At 38.5% G+C, this 12,448-nt stretch overlaps 1 protein-coding gene across 3 annotated transcripts in view; it reads right to left on the minus strand.

Annotated features, from left to right (window-relative positions):
- The window catches only part of CTNNA2 (catenin alpha 2), a 494,680-nt gene that overhangs the window by 334,822 nt on the left and 147,410 nt on the right, over nucleotides 1-12,448 (minus strand). For all 3 annotated transcript variants that reach the window (XM_074540544.1, XM_074540542.1, XM_074540543.1), the window contains exon 7: nucleotides 10,687-10,890. In XM_074540544.1, coding sequence (XP_074396645.1) covers nucleotides 10,687-10,890 — 204 coding nt within the window. The remainder of the gene's footprint in view (nucleotides 1-10,686; nucleotides 10,891-12,448) is intronic.

Here is a 12,448-nt window from a genome sequence, read left to right on the forward strand (position 1 = left end):
AAAAATTTCATTGCAACTTTAATGCATAACTACAGTCATGATGCATCTGTCTGTGTTGCCATGCTCTTTGTGTTGTTCTTTTTAAATAAATGATAGAATTGGAAAAGGCAGCTAAGATCTGACAAAGATATAAAATATAGGTGTGTATATATATATATATATAAAAATAAATATATATATATATTTAGGTATCATGAAAATGTATAAAAATATAGGCAAATGTATATATATATATACACACATATATATAAATAAATAGAGATATCATGAAAATGTGAGGTCAGTATGTTACCCCACAATTTACTTTATAAAGCAGATAAGCTTAAAGCTTTGGTACAGAATAATTTGGGCTGGATGGGATCTTAATAATCATTGAGTTCCAACCTCTTCATGTGGACAGAGAGACAAATTATTCAACAAATTATAGACAAATTATCTTCACAAAATGTTTCATTTCATTCTGTTGTACCCAAAATATTGTAAACAGCTGTAATACCTGTTAAAATAAAAAGTTCTGAAAAAGTTTCCAAATACTATGAAGATTGAATCAATACTTCAAATTCAAAAAATAATCCAATCCAAAAAGAAAATTGCTTATTCCTTCAGCTCAGTCATCTTAAAAAAAAAAAAAAAATAGAATCAATCCACCTACTCTTACTAAGCAAGTTTTCAGGGAACTGATTGCTGCAGAGACCTTTTTTGTCTTTCATTCCTCAAGTGAAAATATAAAAACCAACTTCATGTGCCCCCAACATCAGGCTAATACACAGCTCTGGAAAAAGCAACAAGTTACTGTGCCACAAAATGTGATGCCCTTGCATTTCTAATGCACTTTGGAAGTGTAAAATCATTTCCCAGATCAAATATCAGACCCCACCAAACACTGAGGTATCTGGATTCATATTACCATGAATTTCATTGCTGTAGAACTTGGAAATGATTCTGTATAAGAATCCACATGTTCTCAAGTGTTCATGATGTTCATGTACCCATAGCTGAAATAATTAACCAAAGAATGCGAGTAGAACCTCATTGCTATCTGACAGCTCATCCACTTAATACTCATTTTATTAAAATACTTTTTTTTCTCCAAACAACCTTTTGAATCTATTTGTTTCTGAAGAGCCCATAGCTACTTGAAAGGAAACATCTTTTCTCTGTGTACTGTTACATTTTCTTGGATTACAGCTGTACCACATCAGCATGCAGATCTTTAGTGATGCACAAAACATTTCTGATGTGCAAGCATGCCCTCTTCTGGATATCCAGCACCATCATTTCAGCTGAAAATTCCCTAAATTACAACAAATTCCTCCAACACTGCCTTGCAGAGCCTTCCTTTCATTTGTAAAAGCATTTCTGGTGTAAACAAATAAAAATAATCCCAACCAGTGCAGGATAAACTGCAGGTTTACACAGAACTGACATATTTTCTGTACTTGATTGCTAATGGCACTGTAAATACTGCAGTGACATTACTGATAGGAGAAGAGCTTTGACCTTTCTTGAGGTGAAGTGAATCCTATCAAAATGCTGATCTAATCATGTGTCATTTTTATCTGAGTTTTCAGTGGAACAGACAAACCAAAGCCATTCAGAATTTGCCCAGTTACAGTAAAAATTCAGTCCAACTGCTGAGAGGATTCAGGTAGTTTTTAAAGAAAATAAATCAAAAAGAGAGAAATCCCATGTCTTTGAAAATACATTTTGCACCCCTTTCAACAGTCAAGCACTTCATTTATACAATCACTGAAGGATTTTTAATGTGCAACAGAAGATGTTTTGTAGCCTCCAAGGAAACACAGATTTTTGATGTGTTTTTCTGAAAGCTCACTAATTGCAGTAGGCCCATGCTTCTTTTATTTTCATCCCCAGTAGCTCCATAAATGCATTGGGAATATTTTTCTTTGCACCCAAAAGAATACAACACCCAACAATGTTAATCTGGATTGTGTAAATACAGAAAGTAAGATTTGGACATCAAAACCAGGTTTAACAGAGCTAATAATCATATTATAGGTATAGTATAAAATGCATTATAAACTTCTCTCATATTGATATTGACTTGCAGACATGGAAAAACAACAAATTAATAGCCCATAAATGCTAACTTCAGAAGAAATAAAATTAGAGAGGTTATGAATCACACTATATAGACAAAATTGATAGAAGACTTTTTTCAGGTGGACAAACAGCTTTAACAAGATCATTTTCAGACAGACTGCATCTGAAATTGAGGTAATGCTTTCCAGCTTATCAAAAGCACTGGTGCAGAAGTCAACACTTCTGTAAGAACACACTTTAGAAAAAACAAAACAACTGACTAATTAATGCAAAATTAAATGAGTTGAACATGAAAACCATTGCATGAAAATGCAACTCTGGGGCGGTTGGTGTGCTTTGACTTTGATTGTTTTGGGGGTTTTTTTTTGTGAAGAAACAACACATTTTTATTTTCTCTGAATACACTAAGTTTAAAATTACCAAATACTCTCAAAAGGTACCAACAGGACAGTCAGACCTTCTGTATGAATACATACATATATGAGATAAAACAATGAGGAAAAACAAAAACATTTCTCAAGAAAAGCAAGTTCCCTGACTACTGATAAAATTTGGGTCCACTTACTGAAGAATTTATTCCCTGTAGTACTATAGCATAGTTGCCCTATAGCAACTATAGCACATCAGAAATTAATATAATATTTTATAGGAAGGCAGTTTGGGTTGTTGGTCAAAAACAATGAAAAAATCATCAAAATTATATTCCACACCATTTTGACTTTTGTGCCATTCATTCTGCCATGTGTTGGTTTTCTCCCAGGTTCCAGTTTTACAGGCAAACACTGCAATTATACAATTAATGCAGAATTTTAATGTGGAAATGGCAAGGCACTCAAACTTTGATGAATTAAGACTGATATGACCTCAATTTGAATGTTGAGTAGGAGAGGCCCAGGCAGACTAAGCCCTACAGGAACTGAGAAAATCAGGTTTGATTTTACTGTCAGTCTAGAAAATTTCCATGCTAATTTGGAGGGAAGTATCTTGTTAGAAACATCACTCAACCTAATACAGCAATTCAGCCTTACACTCCATAAACCTCCTCTGCTTTATTTACATTTTAACATGACATACAACGCTTTCATAATGACATATCATGGTCTGCCTTTAAAGACAAAGAGCAAAAAGGAGGCAAAACATTCTCTGGTTGATAGCACCTGTCGGGTTTTCGGCTGTTTGAAGGGCCTGGAAAGGCCCGGGGTGGCCTTGGGGCAGCCCGCGTATCGAAGGACGAGAAGAGGCTTCAGTTCTTCTTTCGGTTTTTATGTTTATTAATTGTTTATCTAAAAGATTTTCTTTCGGCCCGACAGAGCTCTGCTCAGCAGCCAGCCATGAGCACACTCCCCTCCCCTCCGGACAGTCACCTATCTTTATACCCATTGTTACTTGTACAATATTTATCATTTTTCCCCAATACCATTTATTCTTATTGCTGGGTGCACTTTCAGTAATGACCAATCCGAAAGTGCCACCATCACCACAGAAGATGGAGGAGAAGAAGAAGAAGAAGAAGGACAGGACACGCCCCAATTCCTCCATCTTACTTCTCTAAACCCCCCTGTACAGAAATCCTAAACCCTGTGTCTCACCCTCTAATTAACTAATCCCTTCACCATTCACCCCGGTGAAGCCCTCATCCTTGTCGTCTCCTGTGTGGGATCAAAGTCCAGCCACCAGACACTTCTGGCAACGTTCCAGGACTCCCGAGCCCCCCAAGGGTGGTCTCGGTGGCTCGGCACCTCAGGACTGAGATCCTGAGATCCCACAAGCACCAAGGAAAATCCAGCACTGTGGTTCAAAACCACCATTTCCTCCCACAAATATAAGAATCACAGAGTCAGAGAAGCAGTGAGACAGCTGGTGATGGATGAGATAAGGACAGAGGGGAGCCCTGTGAGGCAGGAACTGTCTCCTTGTCCTTATCTGAGAACTCAGCTGTGGTCACTCCCCTGCCCAGGAGGTCCTGGGGCATCCACAGGGGGCCTGAAGGTGCTCACTCTGCTGAGGGGCCATGATGGGGCCAGATGTGATGGGCAGCTGTATTCCATCAGAAGGCATCAAAGACTCCTGAAGTGTCCCCTGATCCACAACATTGCATCATCCAGGTGTCCCTGATCCACAGCATTCCATCACCAAGGCATCCCCTTATTCAAACCATTCCATCCTCCAGGTTTCCCTGATCCACAACACATCACCCAGCTGAAGTTCCCCACCCCAGGGGAGGTACCTGGGTGTTCCCACCTGAACCTGAGTGAATAGAAACCAAAGAAATGCGGTGGTTTGGAGGTTTCTTCCATCATTTGATGGGTCTAGTCTGTGACCATTATTTTGACCAACTACCATCAAAATTGCACTGAACAAGTCTCGTTGTGAAGCCTTTGGGTGATGAGATAGTTTTATTCTTGTCCTTTCTTTCTCATGCATTTTCTTAGGTGATTTTTGTGCTCTTATATTACTAAAGCTAACAGCCAAAATGCCTGCATATCTGTTTTCATTTGCAACCAAATTATTCTACAATGAACCCTACATGTGTATATTCACAAAAAGCACTCATTCAGGGTCATTTCACTCTAATCCACCCCAAAAGATGTATTAACAAGAACCTGGGCTACTTTCCCCTTTTAGACTAGATTGTAACAGGTAGTTGTAAAGAGCATATTACTTCAATAAATCTAAAAATCTACTCATCCCAACAGGGATGTGTAAATCTGCAATCAGCAGAACCTGAATTCAGGACAATTTTTTAAGGATATTTGTCATTTCCAAGCAATGAAGTTTCATTTTCTCAGAGCTTTTTTATTTATTTCTGATCATAAACACCAGTGTGGTTCTCTGAATCTGATAAGAAAAACACAACAAACTCTGAATATGGAATTACAAAACCAGGAAATTCATGAATGAATAAATAAATCAAAACTAGCTTGTGGAATTGTAAATAATGCAGCATTTCTATAAATCTACTGAAAAATAATGGACATGCCTTATGATGAGGGCCTGACATCATCAAAATAGAAGAGACAGAAGGTTCCTGGAAAGGTGTCTCAAGTCACACTGCAGGTTGCATACTTAGACAGTGATTTATGCACAATTGTGAGCAGTCAAGGCACTCAGGAGGGATCCTTAAGTGCAAAAAATCTTAAACTGACCAAGAAGCAATGCAGAGAACATTTGGGAACCTATCCTGTTCCTCCAATAGTAACTACTGTGTTCCTGCTTGTTTCTTTCAAGTACACAAAGACAAAACTGCTCTAAAAGAGCCAAGTGAACAGTAAAATAGCTCATCTCCACCTTGAAATACAGGGGAAAGCTCTAAACAAGCTGCTGTCCTCTAAAAATTATTTGGCCAGCCAGGAATTTGGGAATGGTACGGATGGAAAAACTGCCCTGCTGTGGCAGTCACGGCTGAATCAGTCGATGCTGCTGCTCCAGCAGTCAGTCTCTTGTCACTCATCCCTGATTCCTCATCTCAGGACAGCTCTGGACATTGCTCTGTCTCATAACTGTAATTTACTGCTCACTGTCACCCAGATTAACCTCATGCAAGAACCTCCAGAGCTGAAATGTACACACCAATTATTGCTGATCTTAAATACGAATTGAGATGGAGCTGTTAAATGTGACAGCTGGCAGTATCTTGAGAGTTTATGGATTTTTCAGTTGCTATCATGTTTTTCGTTCTCCAATCAAGCACAATAACCAGCTGTCTGCTAAGGACATTTCATCTCCATGTACTGCAGCACTCTGTTTTTCCTTTGAGCCATTCCAATTTTTTACTGATATATTTGTGAAGAGAAGCTGCCAGCAGCCTTGTGCTTTCTCATTTGTTTTTCTGCTATTTTCTCTTTTGAAGAAATAACATTTTCTTCTTTATAAGAAACACGAATTAGAACATATAGCAACTTAGGAGTAAGCAGGTATCAAGGACAGGTAGTAACTTTAGAGAGTAAGATTTCAAAGAGCAAACATTACCCCCATGGTAAAGTAGGGTTTTCCTAGAGCACATTACATAGGATTGCATCCAGATGGTTCTGGAATATTTCCAGTGAGGGACATTCCACAGCCTCTCTGGGAAATCTAGTTCCCAGATGTGATTCTCACGTCTAAACATTAAATCATCAGCAGTAATACAAGACTCCATTAAGAACTGATCATAGCACTCAGACACACAGAAATATCTGTCCCAAAAAACCAATTATAACTAAAAAAGAAAAGCTCCTCTGGAATGCCAGCAAGGACCGGGAGCAGGAACTCTGGATAAGAGGCAAAGCAAGGCAGGAGAATGCAAGTTGGCTTAATAATGAGCCCAAAGGCTTTGGAGGAGAAAATCATATTTGAACCAGCTGGGAAATGCCTTTTCAAAATCAGATTTGAATTAATGCCAAGCCAGTACTGGAGTGATTACAGAGGTCTTTAACACTCATGGCTTACTCACTTGTCAACTGCTTTCCAAATTTACCATTGATACACCCCAGCAACACAACATTCAGTCTGTCTCTGGCACTGGCTCTGATGATGTCAGAGGGAATTCAAAGCATTCTTTTTTAAGCATATTTTTCTAAAGATATAATTTTCCCTCTTTCTTATGTTAATCAGACCTCAACCCAGCAGCACCCAGAGTGTTGCTAGAAAGGGTGCCCAGCACTGGGTTGAGTTTGGCAGTGCATTTCTGAGCCAGGAGTTTAAGAGCTGGAACTCCCAGGTTCCTGGTATTTTTGCTCTCTGACAGCCTGCAATATAAATCATGAAGGATCCAGGAGAGAAAAGCAGCAGGAAACTAGACCCCAATCAGAGCTACCCATCCATTAAATAAGGCTTTCATTTAGACAAATGGAAAACAATTGCATTAAGAGCTTCTGTGGAGCTGCATTTAGGTCTTCTCTGTAGGACAGAAGTCTAGAAATGTAATTTTATTTTGAAATAAATTATGGGATTTATCGCACATACATAAGAAGCTGAAAAATACCCTATCAATTTTCTCTGAGACGTTGGCAAAAAAAAAGTCATATGACAGAGCAAACTGAGAACTCTCTTGTCTTTGCTTCCCAAAAGCAACAGATTCTATAGTTCAGTTGAGTTCATGAGAGAAATAATAGATATCAAGCTGGGAAAAGATTTTGTCGAAATTACAGATAAGGCAAATGAAGAATATGCATAATTCTGGATATACAAAGAATAATGAGGCAGTTTATAGCTCATCTCCACAGAAATTCTTGCAGAGAACTCCCAGGGATCTCCCTTCCACAGGGTTTAGGTACTGTGAGACTCTGGTCAATGCAGTAACAATACAAATATATAGTTATTCATAGAACTCATAAAGAGCCTAGGGACTAATTAAAACCATTATTTGACAGGTAGGAAATGGAGCAAATCAACATTTATCTGAGGAGAAGGGAGCAGAAACCATAACACATCTTTTATAACAATAAATAATACAGCTGCAGAAGCAGCACCATTTTCACTTACCTAAGTAAAAATCTCCCCTCTCCTTCTTTCTACCAACTTTTTCTTTTCAGATTTTTCTTTGGATGCCAAAATTTTGAAAGTATCTACTTTTTCTTCAATTCATTGCCTTTTCCTTCAGCTCTTGAAGGTTTGTAAGAAGCAGTCCTCTGAACCCAAATCATAGAAGTAGATGAATGAAAAGGAACTATTTTAAGCTGGAGAAGGACTGAACTAACACTGACTGAACAGCACATTTCCAACACCCTGCCCTTCATCTGCATCCTTTAAATATCACCACAAAGTATTTACTTTGCTGTATGCTCATTTGATCAACACTCATCCCAAAAAAACCCCATCATTTTTCAGCTATCATCAAACAGAAGAAACCCCAGAACATGAATGACTGATTAATTTCACAATCTCTAAAGCAAGAGCAGGATTGCAGAGGTGTAAATCCACACAGGCAGAAGATGTTAAAGATGTGCATCTCTGCAAAATCAACCTTGATCAGACTTAGAACTGTGCCACGTTTGGTGTGTCCCATTCACTTCTATCCTTCTGAAAACTTGTGAAAGTTTTAAAATCCTTTCCAAGTGAGATCTTTTGTTATACTGAACATACTTTTGAGAACCCAAGATAATCAATCTACACGCTTCAAGGAAATAGGTTTCGTACCAAAGCAAGTTCTGCCATTGCAGAATGGATGAAATTCAATCCTTAGATAACAGGAGCTGCCTACAAGCTCAGGATCTGTTTTTCTGTCCTGGCTATGGGATTTAATTAATTTATCACAGAAGTCTAGAGATATTTAACTTACCCCTGCCCATATTAGATTATAACAGTTGTCATCTCAATGGCTCTTCAGGCTCTGTTGGCAATATTGATCTCATCTCCAGTATTGATCTGGTCTCTGACAATTATAACTGGAGCTTAAGCAACGGGGGCTCAAATGATTGAATGAAGGAAGGATTCTGGCAATTTGTCCATTCCTAGAGCAGACATGATATTGAAGTTGGCTGGCAGCTACAAACTGACCCATGGAGGATTCAAATTCCTTGGAGGTGCAGATTGAGAAGTCAACGCTCAAAGAAGCATTGGAATTTTTTAACCTGGTATCTTAAAATGGCATCCACCCTTAAAGAACTGAATTGGCACCCCCTACATTACCTGTCCCTACAAAAAAATTAAATTTAGGCATAGTAATATCTAATCTTAATCCCATCCTTTTTAACTGCTAACATCAGTGTGGAAGTTATCATTGTAAAATTCTACCACATCAGATCTAGTTAAATCAGAAGTTCTGCATTTTATGTAAATTAAGTATATATTCAGTTTTTATAATGTTTACTCAATAGATATAAAAAAAAAATATTACTTAAGTTGACTACATTTCAGTATACATTGACTACATTCAGTATAAGGCAGAAAAATAAATAAATTACAGGGGTTGTGCAACTCAGACTAAGGAGGACACAAAAAAGGGGAAAAAAAACTGAATAAAAACCATACTGTGGAAACCATAAAAACAGCTGCTCACACCATTATGTGTTTAAGTAAAAATGATGAAATTATATTAGCAACCTTCAGAGTGGTCATAAATGCCTGCAGGAATTTAAAGGTTTCCTCTCTCTGTAAATGCAGTCAGAAATAAAGTAAGAATGTTTCTGGTCCAAGGGCAAATTTCATCATTACCAAAACTCTGTGTACTGAAAAAGAGGCACCACAATAAAATGAGAAGCCACCACTCATCAATTCTTAAAGACTTTTTCAAAAGACATTTAAGGATTAGACCAGTATTGCTTCTACAAAGCAAGATTTTGTAGGAAGAAACCCAGCAAGTTCTTTTCCACCATAGCCTCAACACCTGATATTTAATGTTCTCTTTTATAATTTCTAACCCCTAACACAGCAGCAAAACTTCACATTCATTCAAGCTTTCACAAGAACCTGTCAACCATCATTTCAAAAAACTAAGAGCCAAATAATGTTTTTCAATTCAATCAAACAGCTATTCCTTGAGGTGACTCTGTTACATGGAACAATGTCTTTGAAAAGCAACATTTAAGCCTAAACTGTAAAATAAAGTGACTGAAGGACTGAAGTTTGCACAACTGATACAGAATTCCATCACTCTCACAACTGTAACAGAACCAGTGAAAATAACAACGTTAAAGGTCTATGCTTGAACACCCTCTTCAGCATTATTTTGATGATGATTCCAGCAAAATGGGATCAAAATGTGTCATCTGATACTCTGAGAGCAACCAAAGAAACAGCAAAGTAGAGGATGCTCAGTTTGACATATCTTGGCAAATATTTTAAATTTAAAACAGGTTTTTGATGTTGCTTTGGTCTTTTTCCCACATCCTCAAGAGGACATGACAATAGAACATCTGAGTTTTAATACACAACATTGGGTGGAGAATTTTCTGTTTGTGCACAACAAAGGTTATGCACTGCCCGTTCACACCACGTTGAACAATCCAACACCTCTGAAACCCCTATCCAGAGAGTGGATTTTGTGTGACCAGCACTAGTGCTGAACTCACTACTTTCATGGCAACTGAGTATCTCATAGCTCCACCAGAAAGAGAAACCTTCAGTGATTTAATCCACATACCAAAAAGCCAACCTCTTGTGAATATCTATGGATAACATCCTAAAAATCAAACACAATGACCATCCCACAGGGGCAAGCATACTGAAAATTACCCATATTCCTGTTCAATAAGAAAATCATTCTTGGGCTGTTTCGCATTTATATTACTCACCATTGTTTTCATTTTAAAAAGTATTCTACTTCCAAAGGCTAGCTATCACATAAGAAGAAGCTTTAATGCCAAATTCACGGGGAGCACCAAGTTTGCATTTATATTACTCACCATTGTTTTAATTTTAAAAAGTATTCTACTTCTAAAGGAACTGCTAGTTATCACAAGAAGAAACTTTAGTGCCAAATTCATGGGGAGCATTGAGTTCCTTGGCAGGTACAACATCACCCCCCATGTCCTCCTGATCATACTCATGAGCTTCTGATCATACCCAACTCCCGTCAAATGTTTAAAACGCATTAAAAACTTCAACAACTCAACCAGCTCGGCACAAAGCCACGCTAAAACATCTGAGACACATTACAGCAGCTGCAGCCTCAGGAGGGCTGAGGTGCCCTTTGTCACTTACGTTGTTCATGTACTCGGAGAGCAGGTCCTGCAGGGCCTGGCGCACGGCGTTGCACTCGGCCACGATGCGCTCGCGGCGGTCGTCGCGCGTGCACGAGGAGTCGGCCATGAGCGCCGCGCCGCTGATGATGCTCTCCAGCCGCTCCTCCAGCGACGGCCGGAACCGCGCCTCGCTGAACGTCATCGGGTCCAGGATGATCTTGTTCTGGAAGGAAAAAGCAAAACAGGAAAATGGTCAAATGGGAAAATGGTGAGCGGTTGCGTGTTTTTGGCTTTTCAGTGCCTTTGGAGAGGTTTTTCTAGTCTTTCCTAGAAATAATTTATCAGAGAATACAAGGTTGGAAAGGATCGCAAGGATTACCAAACTTTCTTGGAGCAATTACCTACCACATTCCTGAAAAAGTAAATATTAGAGAAATATGCGTGTGTGTGTGTGTGTGTGTGTGTGTGTGTACATTCACAGCCTTGGTACCCAGAGAAGCTGTGGCTGCCCCTGGATCCAAGAGTCCAAGGCCAGGCTGGACAGGGTTTGAAGCAATCTGCAATAGTGGAAGAGTATTCAGTCTTTCCTATAAATAATTTATCATAGAATACCAGGTTTGAAAGGGTCACAAGGACTATCAAAACTTTCTTGGAGCAATTACCTAGCAAATTCCTGAAAAAGTAAATATTATAGAAATACATATATATGTATGTGCACATATATATCTATATATATAAATATATATATTCACAGCCTTGTTACCCAGAGAAGCTGTGCCTGCCCCTGGACCCCTGGAAGAGTCCAAGGCCAGGCTGGACAGGGCTTGAAGCAATCTGCAATAGTGGAAGAGTTTTTAGTCTTTCCTATAAATAATTTTTCATAGAATACCAGGTTGGAAGGGACTTCAAGAATTATCAAAACTTTCTTGGAGCAAGTACCTACCACATTCCTGAAAAAGTAAATATCAGAGAAATATGTGTGTGTGTGTGTGTGTGTGTATTCACAGCCTTGGTACCCAGAGAAGCTGTGCCTGCCCCTGGACCCCTGGAAGAGTCCAAGGCCAGGCTGGACAGGGTTTGAAGCAACCTGCAATAGTGGAAGAGTATTTAGTCTTTCCTAGAAATAATTTATCATAGAATACCAGGTTTGAAAGGGTCACAAGGACTATCAAAACTTTCCTGGAACAATTACCTAGCAAATTCCTGAAAAAGTAAATATTATAGAAATACATATATATTTATGTGCACATATATATCTATATATATAAATATATATATTCACCACCTTTTTACCCAGAGAAGCTGTGGCTGCCCCTGGACCCCTGGAAGAGTCCAAGGCCAGGCTGGTCAGGGTTTGAAGCAACCTGCAATAGTGGAAGAGTATTTAGTCTTTCCTATAAATAATTTATCATAGAATACCAGGTTTGAAAGGGTCACAAGGACTATCAAAACTTTCTTGTAGCAATTACCTAGCAAATTCCTGAAAAAGTAAATATTAGAGAAATACATATATATATATATATATATATCTATATATAAAAATATATGTATTCACAACCTTGTTACCCAGAGAAGCTGTGCCTGCCCCTGGACCCCTGGAAGAGTCCAAGGCCAGGCTGGACAGGGCTTGAAACAATCTGCAATAGTGGAAGAGTTTTTAGTCTTTCCTATAAATAATTTTTCATAGAATACCAGGTTGGAAGGGACTTCAAGAATTATCAAAACTTTCTTGGAGCAATTATCTACCACATTCCTGAAAAAAGTAAATATTAGAGAAATAT

The sequence above is a fragment of the Zonotrichia albicollis genome, chromosome 5 (genome assembly GCF_047830755.1).
Source record: "Zonotrichia albicollis isolate bZonAlb1 chromosome 5, bZonAlb1.hap1, whole genome shotgun sequence".
NCBI lineage: Eukaryota > Metazoa > Chordata > Aves > Passeriformes > Passerellidae > Zonotrichia > Zonotrichia albicollis.